Here is an 18,043-nt window from a genome sequence, read left to right on the forward strand (position 1 = left end):
GTACTTTAATGAGGTGTTACACACCTGAATATATTATGCTGATCAAGAGGAAGAATAAAGTGCACTGAAGTCATTTTAATGAATATCATAACATGCATGGATACACACACAAATATAGATATGATACACTGAGGAACAGGTTTCCTTTCCTTTTCTTTGCATCAGGAAAACTCTATTTCTTGAAACCTGCAACACATGGAAAGGAAGTAGCGTCTCTAGTATGCAAGAGCTTTTCCCTACAAGGGATGCACAAATGCAGGATTGCTTTGAAAAGCCCAAACCAGTTTAAAGGGGGTTGCCGGCTGGCTGGTAATGCACTACATGTAATTCATCTTGTTGGGGACAGAACTGGCACATCAGTACGATGGGAATATAATTAAGGGATGGCACAGAACTATGGACAATTGTTTCGTCTGGATCAGCGAGGTGACTTCATTTTTTCTTGCTTCACTACTGACACTGATCCTGCTCGCAGCGCCAGTTGATGTAACTGAGTAGTGAGGTTGGTTGTGTCGTTGGTGTTGTGACAGCAACTTTCTCCCACGCACTTCACAGAGGCAGGAACTAGTCAGCAAGCGTAGCACCCTTTAATACACGGGTTTGCATCTGAAGTCATATCACTGATTCGAGTGAAACAATCCTCCATAGTTTTGTTCCATCCCTTAATTACACTCCTATCATGCTGATGCTGCAGTCCTCTCCCCAACAAATACATTACATTTAGTACACTACCAGGTGGCTGGTCTCCTCCCTACAAGTTAATAAGCTATATCAATAATAATAAAGTTTATTTACATGGCACTTTATCTCCCCCATTTAAGGCTAACTCAAAGCGCTTTACAAAATATATAAAGAGAATAAAAACAACACATAAATGCACATAATAAAATATGAAAATGTTATTATATCTACAGAATGACCAATAATATGAAAGATATGCAGCCAATAGCTTGCTCAGGCCTATGGACGAACGACAATTTCAAACATGGAGAAAATCAAAAGCATTCTTAGGACGTCCACTTCCACTTTACTCTTCAGCTGCTACTCACACAATCCACCAAGGGTATTTACAATACAATTATGACCGCTGTTAGCTAAATGAACAGCAGCCACAGCTCTATTTGTATAATAATTAACATACATACATAGGTATCAACATCCAAAAGCCATGTGATACATGACCTAACTACTCCTTTTTTGTCTCAGTCCACTATTCATGATGCTCAACACTTTTGTCTCACCTTAGGTGCTTGCACACCATTTTTCAGACTTTAGAATAATGCATCTTAATAATAATACAGATGCTCTATTGATTCACAGAAAATCAGTCATGCCATGGAGTCAATGCCAGAGTGGGCTTAACAGATTATTCATTTATACGGAACTACATTTTTTGTGCTACACAATATCAGCATGATCTGAAAGTATCTTTCCATTTAAACTGCCCACAGCCTTGTCTGTGCCTCTGTTTTATCGAGACTTGAACCCCAAATTATCTTCTCAGCAATCTCAACAGCTCCAGAACCCTGTAGCACATCTGACTTCAAGCACACAAATGAGATTGTACTCTCCACTGGCTCACTGTCCAGGCTCATAGAGAAAAAAAAATCTGGTTCTCTTGCTTCATGGTTTTCCAAATTTTGGTCCTCTACTTCTCTTATCTCTCAACTTACTCCACTTTAATACCTCTGTACTCTTGCAGATAATAGCCTCCTTTTCACTCCCAGAATCAGGGCAAAAACTTTAGGGAATGCATGTTTGTTCATTTAATATTGATTTATTGGAACTCCTTATGGGATGGTGATACGCCATCAGCATCTGACAGACTTTCGAATATGCCTTTGAAACATGCTCAAACATCTGGATTTCAGGTCAAAATATTTATTCTGGCTATTGTTCTATACCAGACCTGGGCAAGGGCCGGCCCACCTCCTGTCTCTGACCGGCCCGCCTGCCAGTATATATACTATATATACAGTATTGGGTAAAACTGAGTTAAGGCCAGACACCGGTCGAAAAATTGTCAAAAATTTTTCATTTTGGCCATTTTCAGATTACTTCATACTGTCAAAGTTCATATTTTGTTCTATTCACTCGCCAAGTGGTTTTTCATAGAATAATCTAGAAATATGTCTATTTTGTCAATGAAAACATCTACTTCTATCCTATTTACTTTTCCCGAGCGCACAATTAGCGAGAATAGAGAATGTTTGAGACATAGCAACACACCTCGCCACGTGGGCAACTGAGTCACATCGTATATCGGTCAAAAGGTCATGACATGAATTTTCAAACAAAGGCTGAGTCAAAACCCTTAGAAGGCCCCAAGCTATGATACAAGCTCTTTTCTAGACGACACAAAGGGTCGGAAACTTCCTTATATGGACGCATGCGTAACATACTTTGCATATAGCCAATCAGAATTCACTAATGCCGACCTAGACGGGGTCATAGGGCACACGAACACGCTTCGGCTGTGCTCGGGTATCCCACAAGGCAACTGTCATGGCCTCCGGATGTATAAACAAATGGCGACGCAACTCAAAGCTTGTTCTGGGATATTTTCTTTTCTAAGACATTAACGTTAATATTAAATGTTTATTGTGACTGTCAGACGCTCATTTCTTCTCACAATACCACGTGCAAAAAAATAAAAACCACGTGGACATTCTTAGACCGTCGTAGCAGCTAAAAAAAGTAACTTAGTGAACCGAATTCGGCTGTCGAAAACACCATCAGTCATGTGGTAAGCGAGCTGAAAATAAAGCGAAGTTTTCATTTCTGCTGCAAATCTCGGTAGTAATCAGGACTAGATGCGAACATTTACACATTTGAGTCAACTTGCAATGCTAGTTATTTATGTACTTTGTCAGGAATGTAGGGAAACAGAGCTTACATCATTTGCACAGAAAACAAAGGTTGGGTGGGGGTTGGATGGTCTTACTCCAACCAAATGTAACAAACAGAATGTGAAGACAATTATGTATAGCATTCCTAACAAACAATGAAAACTGCTATCTAGTCAAGTTTGAAGCCATTCAGTGTCTAGAGAGCACATCATTGTCAGCCCCCTAAAAGGCCAGACAGCTATAGTGCTTTTCCCAGAAATCTTTGACAGAAAATAAGATACCCCCTAGCCACAAAAATCAACCATCTTTAATCCATGTGACTACAGATGTATAATTCATAAAATAATCCTAGCATACAGAGGAACAGAACATGAGCAGCTGCTTAAATTCTGGTGCACCAGTGATGTATCTCTAGATTTCATGAATAGGTTATTCTTATTCCTATTTGCCCCCAGTGGAGCATAGGGCTGCAAGAATTGGTTATACTCCCCTATAAGCTATTGAAATAATTTCTTTAATTGATGTTCATCCATCACCCTGCAACTGAAGGCTAAGAAAGATGAGAGTGTTTCCTACTAATGCTGCTACTTCAGTAGATGCTCGCAAAAATTGGAAGCAATATGCGACATCATCACTAAATGTTAGATAGCAAAAGACCAAAGATGGCAAAAACCATGAAGCTAGTGGACACTGAACTTCTATATAACTAACTAAACCTATAACTGTGTTGCTCAATGTTTGCAAACACCATTGTTTTTATTACTGTGTACTTCTCTGAAGCCTGGTCAGCAGTTGGGTACACAACACAACCATGTTGACTTTTCTAAAAGTGAATAAAATAATTAATTTTATTAGTAATGTTAAAGTTATATGTAGTAACACATTGAAAGATGGTTATATTTTTCATTCAGCAGGTAAATTACATGAAAGGCTTAGATAAAACAAAGTTACTAAGCTTGATATTTCTGCTCGCGCTTTTTCCGTTCATTGTTTTTGTTACAGTTTGTTTACTTAAAATCCCTATAACTTTATATTGACATGTGATACAGGCCTAAAATTTGAATGAAGTTTTCTTCATACATATGTAAACATTTCAGTGAGAGCTTTTTAAAAAATATTTAGTGGTTTAGTAGTTACTAAGCTTTCACTTTGTTTTCCTTCGCCTTTTCAGTTTCTTGTTTTAGTAAGCTTGTTTAGTTCAAAAGCTTATAACTTTATATTGGCATGTGATACAGGCCTAAATTGGGTTGAAGTTTTCTTTATTCATATTTAAACATTTCTATGAGAGCTTTTAAAAAAATATTGAGTAGTTTAGAAGTTACTAAGCTTTCAGTTTTTCTTTCCGCGATTTCTCAGTTTCTTGTTTTGGTTAGAGACTGTTTACTTCAAAAGCTTACTCCTTCTTTTTGACAAGAGATATAGATCTGCAATTTGGTTGAGCTTTTCTTCATATAAATTTAAACATTTCTATGATAGATTTTTAAAAATTACTTAGTAGTTTGGTAGTTATACCGTTTTACATCAAAATTTCTTAAAATTTAACACACTTTTTTACAAAAAAAATTATAAAAAAAAAAACTAAGAGGAATTCGCAAATTCTTTATCATAGAAATGTAGATCTGTCTTTTAGGTAACTATTTCAAAAAGAATTGTGAGTCTACTCACAAAATTGAAGAAGTTTTTAGCTTTTAAAATTGTTTGTTTTGGCGCCATTTTGGATTGTTTCCATGGCAACCGATAGCGCGAAGAGTGCAGTAAAACCATTTTTTGAAACTTCATTCAAGGGCTAAATAGCTGATACAAAAAAATCCGCGCTATCCCGTGAAACAAAAAAAATTTTCTTTCGACCGGTGTCTAACCTTAACTATATTAGTCCGGCCCTCTAAAACCATCCCAATGTCTTGTGCGGCCCCTTGGGAAAATTAATTGCCCACCCCTGTTCTATACCTACGGTAACTTTCACTGTTTCTAGCTGTCGCACAGTTTCTACCACTCATATTGTTTATGTTGTTGATTATGCTCTGACTGTGACACTATGGGGTTAAGGTGGAGCACTATTCTACAGCAGTGGTTCTCAAAGTGTGATCCGCAGGCATAAGTCAGGTGGTCTGCGGCTGACAGTCGTCATATGTCAGCAAAGTGATGTTTAAAGTGATGCATTCCTCGCATTCACATTTTAATTACAAAGAAAGAGGTAGGTAGTTTTATGTCAACATACTACTGTCACAAAAGGACATTTAATTTTGAATTGTAATGAAACAAATGCGGCAATTTAAATTTGAAATTCATAGTACAGAGTGATTTTTAGGCCTTGGTGGTCCGCCATATTTTTTACTTAAGTACTGTTCTCCATAATACTTTGAGAATTACTGTACTAGAATATACACTTACCATTATTATTATTAATTTAACAGGTGTGGATCATATTCTTTCTGAGCAGAAAATGTAATAACAGTAGCTTGGAGTGGAAGAGGGAGAGATAATCTATTCTTCCCCTAACCATCACATTCAGTGAGATATATAAGGCTGTATAAGAAAGCAATCAACAAAAAAAGTAAGAAGGTACCTGCACTCTAAACAGGTGTAAAAGACTGTTTGACCCTCATCTGCTGAACGTGTCTGTTGAGTGGTGTAAGTCATCTGTTCATGTCCACACTGAAGGCATTTCCTGTCCACCTGCACATCAAATGACTTCTATTAAGCACAAAGTTATATGGTTTTCAACAACATTCTATGCTCTTTGGGATAGTATTTGCAAATTAAATCAGAGCAGGAAAAAAAGTTCATTTAACACTTGACAAGACTGTTTGCCTCAGCCGAGTTTTAAGCACAATATTAAGCATGTGCCATCACCTGTTTTAAATTCCTTAAATAATTTTTATGTAAGCTACAAATTGCTAATGCCTTATATTAACATAAACTAACAGTCTTTTCTGTGTAATTTACTATAAGCTATTCCTAAAACAAGATATATAAAACAAACATGTTACCTTAGGTCCCACATGTTTTCTTTGGTTTGTGTCATTAACATCATTTTGTATTATCTTCGTTGGCTCATTGAGAAAAATAGCGCTTTTTATCTCTACTCCATGAAATGCTGGAGGAAAAGCAGAAACATTTGAAATTGTGTATCTTGCACAGTTGTCATTCACTGGTAACTAATCATTAGACTTTGATGTAGTTTTCAAGGCTTTGCGTTTTAATTGTACATTTATTTTTGCCAGTACGTCTGAGAATAAAACTGATTAGCTTATAGTGTGATTAGGTAAGTTTATTGATTCTTAACCCGTGGACTATTTTACGACAGAGAAAATGAAATCAAAACGACAGATAAGGCAATGAAACAGATGAAAGTTGAACTATTGTGCTCGTTCAATGTAATGTCTACACAAAAATAGTATTATTATTCACATAATTTGTAAATAAATATACCTTTCACGTCTACACGATAATCACACCTTCGACAGGCCACCATATCCTCTACGCCAGGTAAAGGAAGAACGGTGCCGCAGTCAGGACAAAAGTCTAGGTCCGACTGGAATAGTGAGGTCTGTCTCAACATGGCGCAACACGACGAAAAACAGAGTGAACTCCCTTAGCTAGCTCTCTTTGTGAGTGACTTCCCTTGTGTCCCGCAATCGTATACGTTCCTCTCACTTTTATTATCTATGTAAACTTGTGGCGTAGACCTCATTCTAAGCATGGAAGTCTATGTTGTAGACCGTAAGCACAGAGTCTCAGTTTTCTATCATCTCTGTGCACAGACTGTTCTCCAATCATTTAGATCTGTCAGTAGAATTTTGCTTCTCTGTAAGAGCTCTCCTGTCGTTTGCTGTTGTTCCGCTTCGTGTAGTTACGAAGACGACCCGTGGGCAAGATTTATCATCTCAATAGCCCAGTTTTTTAAAATCCATTTTACGATAAATATAGCATGACTATGAATTAATCATGTGGATTTATGTAAAACATTTTCTGAAGCATATCACAATTGACGATAGTGGTGTCGGTGCACTAATGTAAATCAAGCAAAGAGGATGTTCTCTTGTAGTAAGTAGTAGCAGAGAGCTTAGATATATCTAGATTTATCTAAGCTCTCTGGTAGTAGTAAGCTAAACGAGTACCCGATGAGCGACGTCGTTGCATCTCATAGTTTATTCCTTGTTAATCCTTGAGGAACATAGGGCCGCAGCAACAGTACCGCGCCTGTGGACCCGGTGTCGGGCAGCACCCCTCAGTTGGGCCCATGTGGTTTCGATGCCCTTTGCCTCTCTCTCTCTACTGTTCTTTTCCAAGTTTGCTTTGGTCTCCCAACTCTCCTCTTCCCCTGAGTGTTCCAGTCAAGTGACTGCCTGGCAATGGTGTCAGCTGGTTTGCGTAGGGGGTGTCTTATTCTTGTTCCTAATCACCCCCAGTAGAGCATAGCGCCGCTAGGGTGTTCCCTACCCAGCCCCATTTGCGATTTGTGATATCTTGGCTAGTAGCATTCTGGTTGGTTCCTTTCACAGGCTGCTGTTGGAGATCTTTTCAGGCCATCTTATTCCAAGAATATGGCTTAGGCATCGGTTGGTAAAGGTCTGGATCGGAGCTTGCTGTTGATGGTGTTTGTCACTCTTCAGGTTTCAGAACCATACAGTAGGACTGCTTTCGCATTGGCGTTGAAGATGTGGATCTTACTGCGGAAGGACAATGCTCGGGAGTTCCAGATGGGCCGTAGGCTGTTGAAAGCAAGCCTTGTCTTGTTGATGGGGCTTTTGATGTCATCGTCCGCTCCACCGTCCTTGTTGACAATGCTCCCCAGATACACGAAGCGATCTGTTTGCAGGATATTCTCATTGAAGCTGAATTGGGAGTTCCTACTTGTTGTTTATTCTAATCACGTCAGTCTTCTTTCTATTGACCTTGAAGTCGGTCTTCTCTGCTTTCTCTTCTAGCTAGCTCAGTTTAGTTTGTGTATGCTGCTGCCGATGAGATAGGAGACTAATGTCATCTGCAAAGTCCAGGTCCTGTAGCTGTATGGTGAAGGTCCACTAGATACAGGTGTTGTTGTCTTGGGTCGTCTTGTGCATAATCCAGTCTATGACCATTAGGAAGATTGTTGGTGATAAAATTCAACCCTGTCTTACGCAAGTCTTCATTACGAAAGGTTTAGCGAATTTACCGTTGAAAAACTTGGCAAGATGAGTCTGTACGAAGTACGAAGGTACAGCCTCTGGATCATGTTTATGAGCTTAGGCGGACTACCAAATTGTATTATCAGCCTCCAGATGACGTCCCTGTCAACACTGCCAAGGCCTTCTCAGGGTCCACAAAAGTTGTATAGAGGGATAAAAGTTCTATCTGCATCTAATAATAATAAGCACAAACAAATTTAAATACAAGTTCACAGTAAAATGATGACAAAATCTTTTAAATTTAAAAGATTGTTTAAAGAGAAAAATCCCGTTTATTTGCCATTGTAAGATATTCTTTGCATGCTTATTGCCAAGCAACCATTTTATTTAGTAAAAGTAGTAGTAATTGTGTGTGTGTGTGTGCTTGTGCAGAATTAGAATAATAATAAATGCAAAATTTGTAAAGCACATACGTTCCTAAGGAGCAAAGTCTTAGCGCTTCAGAACAAGAACAAAACATGGACAGCATATGAGGGAGAAGAAAACAAATAAATAACGTACGAGCTATAAAAGAATAAAGAACAGTACTAACAAAGAATAAAATCAAATCCAGAAAACAAAGGAACCAAAGAACAAGAGCTGAGAGTAACATTATATTGCAAAAGGAAAGGTGTGAAAAAGACTAGCATTATGAAAAAGGTTGTTATGAGTAATGTTTACAGAAGAGGTGCTTATATATGCATATACTATACAGAAAATGTTTGAACTTCTAAGGACTGCCATTAGAAATAAAGCTAGGATTGGCGTTTTAGTTTTAAGGTAAGAAGATATTGACAAATTTTCATCGAGATTATTATATCCAAAGTGTTCATGCTGTTGAGCAAAAACCTACTGCAACCACTACAAAACCTTAGGACATATTTTCATCTGAAATAGTACATAATTTTGTTATGACTACATCTAAGTATATTTTTTGTAATGTGTTGTGAGGGAGGATTACAACGTTTATTAAATTCCTAACATCCAACCTAATAAATTTTATCATCTTAATTTATTTTATAAAGGGGAGTTGAATAGTTCGTCTAATGCCTTCAAGACGACGACGACGACGATGATTTATATATATGGCACTCAACCCCACCATCAAAAGTATGCTTGAATTGCTTTACAACTACAACAACCACAACCACAACCACAACAACAACAATAATAATAATAATGGACATTTCTAAAGTGGCTCAAAGCAAATATGTAAGAACAATAAGCATTGTCAGGCCCTGTGCTCTGCTCACAAACCCTATCCCTAACTATCCCTGTGACTCCTGTCTAAACATAGCAAGCAGCACACCACAGCACATGAATCTTGTGGATTGTTCTATGAAGAAAATAACCTAATTTTTACTTAACAAGATGCCACTATTTTCATAGTCAAAAATATCTGTAACTCTCTAGTTACCAGAATCTAGTCACCTATGAACCGAAACCAACCGGACGACCTTTTCTCGTAACCCCAGAGGCGACACCAGGGCAAACTGCCAACGTGCTGCAGTTGGAGTAAACACCAGCCTGGAATATTCGTGACGTGTAACACGTTAATGACCGAGGTTTGGCACAGAACGAGGGCGATCGTTTCTGAAAAATTGTTCCATGCTATGTTTAACGCTTAATTAGCTTTGCGCGGATCCAAATCCCAGAAAACATTTCTGTTTCTGGAAAACTCTTGACTCAGTTGTTTCTACTGGTCTTCGATTAGCCATGAAGTCAATCCATCAGTGATCAGAGGTGTAGGATAGAAGTAAGTATGTAAACACTTTCTGTTTTGTTCTGTTTATTAGGGGCGACCAGTGGTGTAGTGGTTAAACTCTCTCTTGTTACCTGTAGAATGCGAAATCACCGCAAGGTGGAAGCACTATCTTACTAAGCCAGCCAACCAACCAAGGTGCTGTTTACTGTTAGTATGATGTTTTTTAATTTCCACACATAAATTAAACATAGGTTTCGAAGTATCCACCGCCAGCACTACACCTTTAGAATAATGAGAATATTGACGTGAAACGACGATGAGTGTTGAGGCAGACACACTCGAAGGCGACTACAAAGAGTTAGCATTGTTGACTGTTACCAACAGATATCCATTACGGTGGATATATATATATACAGCGAACACGCCTCCATTACAGAGTGAGAGAGATACTGAGCCAGAAAGAGAAAATAAGTAAAGAATGTAGCTGGGTCACTCTCTACTAGATAACAATGAGTAAGTACCGAGAGACAACAGTCATAACCAAATTGTGACTTTATGGTATCTACAAAATGTCTTTACATACAGTGTCTACACATGGTTTTATACACAGTGTCCTTACATGCAATGTCTACACTCTCACACCTTTGCTTCCAACCACATACCTGAGCTGCCCTCGTGTCCCTTGACAGCAAACCTTAATAAATGTTCCATTCCGTGACGTGTGCAAACCAAGGGAATGGAAACAAGACATCGTTGCCATGCCTGTTCTCAGTTAAAGAAATTAAGGAGGAAACGATGCAGAATTTAAGGGTTGGTGGGTAGTAAATTGTTTCTCAAAGGAGCTGGGAAAACACCTACTATGTAGTAAATGTGCTCCACTTCTTTCCGTGTTAGTGAGCAACACTAATGTAAAAGAATAAATGATGGCTTTGTTTCCGATACTTTATTCGTTGTCTCGGAGTCTTACAAGCTTCAAGGCAAATAACACTGTTTTAGCTCCAGAACAAGGGGCTAGCAAAGACTGCGTGGCGGAGACCTGACAAGGCTATCAGCAAATCCTGGGTCATGGATGCGAATATTCAAGAAGTGTTTCGCAATATGAACCGAGAACAGGATGAGTAAGTTTACAGAGATCACAGTTTTGAGTCACAGAAGAGTGCTTACTGAAATGTGTGTGTTAGTGTGTTTGTGTGTGTGTCTCAAGGTGTCTGTTGTCTACATGTATCTATTTGTTTCATGCTAGTCCCTATTAATGTCTTCGCATCTTTTTTTCTTCGATGTGTATGTCTCTTGTTGTTCTATTTCTCTGAATACCTTAAGATTCGAAGAAAGCACGCGCCAAGACGAGCTGAAGAAACTCCGGAAGCTCGAGAAGAAGATGGCCGCACTGAAGAGACGTTTAGAGAACCGAGAGAGATTGAGCGAAGTGGAGTCAGCGGACGAGCTGGAGGAGGAGTTCCATGAAGTAAGCACAGCTTTCTTTGATAAATATTTCTTATATTCACCGTGCTGCATGTCATGTAGGAAATTACTTATCACAGACCACGGTGTACTAACCCTGTCAAATTTCGCACCAAACACCTCGGTGAACGATGGTTGTCAGACGCTGAGCTCGTTATATAGTAGACCACTAAGATAAATAGAATTAACGAACAAAAATGTGCACAGACTGAAAGCATACAGTTTTGTTTTTTGTTTTTTGTTGTTGTTTTTTTTGTCTTCCCCATTCTCTATTTCAGAATTTAGGGGACCTAATGGAAGAAGATGAACTTTCCGACAGTTCGACAGAAGAACTCGAGGGTCAGAACGAGCAGGTAAATGTTCATGCAGGTTAACCTAGTGTTAAAACGAACCACAGAACTTAGAGAAAGTCTACTGTCTTCGAACTCACTTGATTCACTATTTAGGGCTTTTGCAAAACATTGTAAATTGTAAAAAGATGAAAACATTGATGATATTGATTATCTTTGAGCTTACACAATGTGATCAAGTCTTGCACCCATGTTGTATCATCTAAAATTCAATGATAGTCACAGACAGTCGGCTTCATCAGCGAATGAAGATTGTATTTACTTGGTGTATGAGTAGGTGTGTCTGTTGTAGAAGTGCGTGTCTGTTAATGTGAATATCGATGCATGGCTGCTGGTTATTCTGTTTACTTTAGTAAATAATGTGTGTAAAGCGCTCTGAGCATATTATTGAAAAGGCGCTTTATAAATGTTCATTATTAATTCTGCCTGTCGGACAGGTGAAAATGTCAAACCAGCTAGTTAACAGTTAGCGAGATGGTGTGTGTAACGTGGATTTCATCTTATTGTTGGTCGCAAGATTTTTCTCACAACGTAAGCTATTGTATCATATGGGGGAAACAATACCAAATCTCAGGTTCCCTTTCTTAGGCCATTGGTAGCAGGACAAAGAAGGAGACAAGAAGCAGTAAGTCTGGAAAGAGGAGCCTGGCAGCAACACCAATTGATACAACAGGTACTTGGTGTATTCAGTCCGTGCTGTTCTCTGTACTTTGTCATAAAATTGTTGCTCTGGACTCAACAAAGTAACTTGAAACAACGTTTTTCGGGTAGTTAGGATGTATGGATGGGCTAATTGACTGGACTAAAGACTCTGTCACGGATCGTCCGCAGACATGCGCATTCTTTCCACAAACCAAAATATCCTGATCGCTTGAGGGTGGGCGTACCTTCTTAGAGGCACAAATAATTATTCAAATCAAATACAAAGTCAAATGAAACAAAGGCAAAATCCACACTCATAGATTCACTCCTTCATTCGCCACACAAGATGTATTACCAATATGTTATCATTCATCCCACATAATATTAAAGTAACAATAAAATCGACTCTCCTAAATTATTGTCACTGATGAAGAACCCAATGTTCGCTCCCGATGAAACATCAACCTCTTATTTTAAAGTCTTTGAGACCCTCCAAGTCCTCTATTCCAATTAATCCACTGATCTTCTTTCACGAAGTCTATTTATGATTGAAAATAAATGGTTTTTCACAGTACCCACAGTTTATAAGCAGACGTCTCGATCTTGCGCATGCGGCCGCTCCTAGATGTTTGGCCGGATGATGTTAGATTCGCTGAAGGCCGGGAGGAAACCTTTCCTCCACCGGCGCTTACTCTCAGGCTGTGAAGAGCTGCCCCTTCCAGGCGACAGATGGAAGTCGGTGCCCAGTCTTGCACCAAGTTTTCTGTTCTTTTTCTCGCTGATACCAGTGTTTAGTTTCTGACCCGCCAAGAAACTGGGATGCCAAGCCACAGAGCTCCCCCACGGTGCGAACACGGACTACAGTGACTCACGACCTGTGAAGTACATCCACCTGTAGTTTACCCACGGTATTACTTCCCGTAATACTTTTTCCGCTGTCGCAGCAGTTGCGAGAAAGTCCCGAGAAAAATCCACCAGCTCCAACTTTTGTTTCGCCGTCTGCTCTCTGCCCACCGTTATTTCTCTAACGTTAATTTCCTCTATCTTTTACGTCACCTTATTTTGACGTCCCAGTTTACGTCATTTGCTCAAGGGCAAACAACTTCCAGCCCACTACGCTAAATCAGATCAACCACGGTTGTCGATCTTCCCTCCTAACCCCCTCTACTAAGTACTTATCCGTTACAGACTCCATGAGTTCTCTGAAGATTAGGAGAGTCAGTTTCTTAAACAGGACATCGATAGGCCAAGATGGAGTAGAGAGAATGACCTGAAAATGTTGGATAGACCCTGCCTGGCTCTGATTGAAGCTTATTTGTCGCCATGTTGGAACTCGTAAGGCCAGACTGTCTCAGTATTATCCTGCCACTGTATTTTCAAATTTTAAATAAAATGTCAACGTTGTATATCTTTTTTGTTGAACTTCATTAGTTTTTTTTATGTCAAAACTGAAGAAGTTTTTGTTGATGTTCCTTACTGGTTTAAAGATATTACGTATAGTAAGATGGCCGTGTGGGGCTTTAGAAACCTCCAGGGTTCATCCAGTAGTTCTAGACCCAGTGACTCGAGCTAATTTCTCTGTTTTTATCAAGTTTTTGATGTTTGCTTACCGAAACCTGACAGCTCATCACTTTACATTGAATGTTACTCGGACATTGGCATGTGAATATTTTTAAAAAATTGTCTAAGATCAGCGTAGATGTACTTGCATAATTCTCAGAAAAGTAATTTGTGCTTGTTACACAGTGACGACGCCATCAATGAGTGTAGCCAACAGAGTGGACAATGCAAAGGTGAAGGTGACTGTTGGAGCCGTTAACATCAGTGCCGGTGAAAGGACAACGGTGGTCAAACAAGGCATGTGCTTGTCTCATCGGCCTCCACACAACACCAACTGCATTTCACTGATACCTGTCTCGTGCAGATGATGTATTTGTACTAGACAACCACGCGAATAATGTTCAGCTAAGTCTTTGATAACTATCTATGTTTGTTTGTGCAAACACGCACACTTTACAAACACACTTACCGACACAACACATACACAGTTGACGCTCATTTATCCAGGTAAACGGCTATTCATACATAGGCAATCACGTGACTGAGACCCACAAACAGACAAGAGGGCCTCCCTCTCGTTAACCTCTCGTTAACCTCTCTTTGGTGCAGGCGGCCAGATGAAAGTGGCCGATGACGCAAAAGATGCCGACGTTAAGATCAAACAACATGACGTCAACATGAAGTTGGGCAGTGACGTCAAAATAAACAGCGAGGGTAAGTAACTGGGTCACAACTTTGTTTAGTTAAGTCCCTTGAAAACTTTGGTGGTAAAGGTCAAACATTGACTGGGGGCAGGTCAAGGAGGCACTGGAGGTTGACAAGTTGTCCGCTTTGGCTTTTCCCCTGAGCGGCAGACCTGGCTGAGGTCTGTTCGCTCCTCAACAGTTTCATCTAATTTCGATAAACATCATCCAGAACGTCTTCTCAAGGACATTGTATGGGAGTCGTTACATGAGATATGAGTCACTGGACGCCATTTTTACTTCAGACGGTTGCACTAACTGTTTCAAACACTTTTATTAGATGTTTTAACGTTTCAGTCGATTTGGATCGTTTGAAGTTTTAGATCAGGGACACTAATTTATATGTATTTTACGTACACTTTCCGATTTTTATTTTAAAAATCCTTAGCTAAATTAAGGTCGCGTGATTTGGGGGATATAGTTACAAAGCGGAGTCAACCAAACTACAAACTAGTTTATTTTGTCTAGATGTCCGTAGGGGACAGGAAAAGAGGCGCGAGAATTGTGACAGTTAAAAAAGCTTCATATCCTGACGTTCGCTACGAAGGTTCAGCTAGTTCTCACATGACCCGTATGTTATCAGGTGGAGGAATGCGTCTGGAAGCTCTGGGTACCACTGCAGTGAATGTCAAGGCCGGTCCCCAGACAATCAAGATGAAGGATAAAAGCAAACTGAACGTCCATGGTGAGATAACTCAATGAGACGTAGATATCAGACCTAACCTTTAAAGAAAAATTAGTGGTCAATCAGAAACATTCATCTGTAACATTTGAACGTGCTTCTAGGTTTTGTGTCGACAGATCTTTGTATTCCAGGTGTCGACCTCAAAGGAAAACACGACGAGGCCCTTATCCACAAAGGAGCAGTTGATATTCAGATAGGACTAGGGGCGGAACTTGAGATCAATGGTTTGTATTTCACCATCAGTTCATCAGTCATTTTATGCCACGTGTCACCTCTGGCACTACATGCATTCGCGCACATACATGAATACTAGTTAAAGAGAATAAATTTTCACAATTAATTAAAAAACTATTTCAAAACAAGCCCCTGAGTGAAAGAAAATCACGAGGAGAAAGAAAGCACTGTGGACAACAGGAATGTCTATTGAGATCAGGGTTAATATTTTTATATGTTAATGTATTAACATGTTCATTTGTTTATTAACACATGTGCAGGGAAGCTGCCAAGAAATGTACACGTACTCAATGACATAGCCTCGAAGGACGATGATGACACATTGACGATTTGTGTTGATAACAATCAGCGGGTCGTTTTGAAAGGTAGGTTTGTTAAGTCATGCAAAGATTAGGGTCTGACATAGCCAACACGACCAGTGTTCCCGAATATGATCCACCATCGTCTTGGTGTTGGTGTATTTCAGCTGAGGACGGCCGAGAAAACGAGGAAAGGATTCCAGAAGGGGACACTGTGACCAGAGATCGTCAGGCCTTCAAAATCCTCCGGCAAGGTGAAGATGCCATAAGCATTTCATTTTTGGAATCGTATTTGCTTTCTACTTGGCATGTCCAGATGACACACACAAGCGTAAAACATTTTAAACATCAAGGAAAAAGATGTTTTATTTTAAAAGGAGATCGGTAAGCAATATTAATTACGAATAATACTTAGGGTGAAAATGCACCAAAATCCCTGCTTATGTCATGTCATCTTTTCTTATGCTAGGACGACTGATAGTCAGGAAAGGACCAAAGAAATGTGCAAACTGGAAGAGCAACGATGAGAATCTTTACAGGAAGCTTGACAACAAAATCCTGATGTTCAACCTAAGAGGTAAGCAGTACACGAACAGCAAAAGGTTCAGTCATTTGAACTGTACAGGATTAGGAAGAAAAGTCGTTGATAGAATTTTACTGTCGGAAGATCGCTGCCCATTTGATATATATCTCTAACCCTGGACTCTGATTTTATGTTATGTATGTTGTGCATATTCTCGTCCTATAAGAGCATCCAGCTTAGAAAAACTTTTTGTTTCTCAGGTCAACATGATCTTCAGGTTTGTGTGTGCACTTGCCAGGCATGCCAGGGTCGCATGCCAACCCGGCGTGAACTCTATATTAAACATGGCTTCTGGCCTGTCAGACGAGGACACTTGGAGATGATGATCGACATGGATCTCTTACATTTATTCACGAGCATCCGGTCCTGCTCTAAACACATATCCCTAACGTGCTACGTGAATGTGTTGCGACATTTTTTCAAGACGAAAGTGGAAGTAAGTGGTTTTTGTCTTTTTAAAAAAAAAAAAAAAAAATTTTAATCGGTCTGAATTTTCTGGGTGGGGAACCGATGAGTATTTGGCGCTAATTTGCCATCATTCAGAAATTATTGATGTGACAAGTGTCACGTAAATATTGAAATTCACAAATGCACAAAATTTGAAGGTTCATTAGCTGAACAATTTTATTAATGTCTAAATTAGCATTTTAAAACGACTGTCTTGATGTGATGTCTCTTTCGGACAGTGTACAATGCTGAAATAGTATTTAATATTGTGTGGATTCGGAAAGAGTTTTGCTGGAGCGAAGTTTTTACTTCTTCAGTGCTCTTCAAAGCTTTTGATTTCTCCCGTTCGCCCTTCTCATGCCCGTGAGAAACACACACGCATCTTTTCACATGAACATATTCTTCCCCCTTTCATTTAAACAAGAGTTCGCTTGTACTGATTTCTGAGTGGATGGTTTTGGTGTTCGCAGATTCAAGAACCGAGTGAAATGTTCTACTCTGCTTTCCTGGATGTCCTCGATGAGTATTTGAGTCAGGCAGACCAGTGAGTGTGCCGCGTGCAGTATTCATGAAGCGATCACAACACAACCTCACCTAGTCGACCAAAGAGGTCAACGTCCTCTCTTGGTGGCCATTAAAGTGAACAACTCACTGACAGCTAAATATTCCTTCTCTGTATTTTAATGTCTCCAATCAGACAGGTTTGTGTTTATCTTTCGTCAGATAAAATTCAATCGTTCTTACGGATATCCCAGCTTCTATCGCCACAAAATCTACTGGGTAGCTATTATAGTTGTCTACATTATTAGAAGATAAAAACTGTATACAGTGATACCTCGGTTCTCGAACGCCTTGACTTTCGACCAAATCGGTATTCGACCAGGAAATTCGAGAAAATTTTGTCTTGGAATCCGAACAAATATTTGGAACTCGAACATCCGAACGTCCGAGATGAGCCGAGTTGAGCCGAATGGCGTTCATTCGGTCCAGCGCGCCTTGCTTGCGTCATCAGTGTGAGTGCAGAGAGAGAGAGAGTCACGTTTTTGTGGAGAGAGTCATGAAATGTGTGCAAAATGGGCAGAAATCGCAAATTTTGTTGAACAACATCACCCTGATAAAGTGGTAGCAAATAGAGCAGTTAACATTTTTAATGACAATGTTATGTCCACTTTCCAAAAAATTTTGCAAAGGAGAAAAAAACAGCAAACAATTGACAAATTCTTCCGTAAAGAAATCAGACAAGCAACTGCAGAGCAAGATTCTGATTCTCCTCAGCAAAAGATACAGAGAACAGAAACACCCGAAGAGCAGTTACCCTCTGTTTTTATTGAAGAG

The 18,043-nt window shown here is 39.5% G+C and overlaps 2 protein-coding genes across 3 annotated transcripts; one reads left to right on the plus strand and one right to left on the minus strand.

Moving 5' to 3' along the window:
- Positions 1 to 60: 60 nt before the first annotated feature.
- On the minus strand, positions 61 to 6,449 carry LOC112575503 (DNA-directed RNA polymerase I subunit RPA12-like). Its single transcript, XM_025257414.1, has 4 exons — positions 6,282 to 6,449; positions 5,840 to 5,946; positions 5,416 to 5,525; positions 61 to 186 (listed from the first exon to the last, which is right to left on the minus strand). The coding sequence occupies exons 1-4, from the start codon at positions 6,409 to 6,411 to the stop codon at positions 162 to 164; spliced, it is 372 nt and encodes a 123-aa protein (XP_025113199.1). The 5' UTR covers positions 6,412 to 6,449; the 3' UTR covers positions 61 to 161.
- Positions 6,450 to 9,536: 3,087 nt separating this feature from the next.
- LOC112576211 lies at positions 9,537 to 17,651 on the plus strand. 2 transcript variants are annotated; one of them, XM_025258506.1, is made up of 14 exons: positions 9,537 to 9,759; positions 10,701 to 10,822; positions 11,025 to 11,169; positions 11,444 to 11,518; positions 12,104 to 12,188; positions 13,904 to 14,014; positions 14,327 to 14,431; positions 15,044 to 15,145; positions 15,277 to 15,369; positions 15,640 to 15,744; positions 15,846 to 15,932; positions 16,148 to 16,255; positions 16,462 to 16,697; positions 17,179 to 17,651. In XM_025258506.1, exons 2-14 carry the CDS (start codon positions 10,770 to 10,772, stop codon positions 17,254 to 17,256), a joined length of 1,383 nt encoding a protein of 460 aa, XP_025114291.1. In that variant the 5' UTR covers positions 9,537 to 9,759; positions 10,701 to 10,769; the 3' UTR covers positions 17,257 to 17,651. The 2 variants fall into 2 exon arrangements, with proteins under 2 accessions (XP_025114291.1, XP_025114290.1); XM_025258505.1 differs by having other exon boundaries at positions 9,537 to 9,755.
- The last annotated feature ends 392 nt before the right edge of the window (positions 17,652 to 18,043 follow it).

Source organism: Pomacea canaliculata, linkage group LG11 (genome assembly GCF_003073045.1).
Source record: "Pomacea canaliculata isolate SZHN2017 linkage group LG11, ASM307304v1, whole genome shotgun sequence".
Taxonomy (NCBI): Eukaryota; Metazoa; Mollusca; class Gastropoda; order Architaenioglossa; family Ampullariidae; genus Pomacea; species Pomacea canaliculata.

Coding starts and splice junctions, on each gene's coding strand:
- LOC112575503 (XM_025257414.1), bottom strand. CDS start 6,411: ATGTTGAGACAGACCTCACTATTCCAGTCGGACCTAGACTTTTGTCCT. Junction 5,947..6,281: donor TTATCGTGTAGACGTGAAAG/GTATATTTATTT, acceptor CTTTTCCTCCAG/CATTTCATGGAGTAGAGATA. Junction 5,526..5,839: donor GAAAACATGTGGGACCTAAG/GTAACATGTTTG, acceptor TTTGATGTGCAG/GTGGACAGGAAATGCCTTCA.
- LOC112576211 (XM_025258506.1), top strand. CDS start 10,770: ATGGATGCGAATATTCAAGAAGTGTTTCGCAATATGAACCGAGAACAG. Junction 11,519..12,103: donor TCGAGGGTCAGAACGAGCAG/GTAAATGTTCAT, acceptor TCCCTTTCTTAG/GCCATTGGTAGCAGGACAAA. Junction 15,146..15,276: donor AAGCAAACTGAACGTCCATG/GTGAGATAACTC, acceptor TTTGTATTCCAG/GTGTCGACCTCAAAGGAAAA.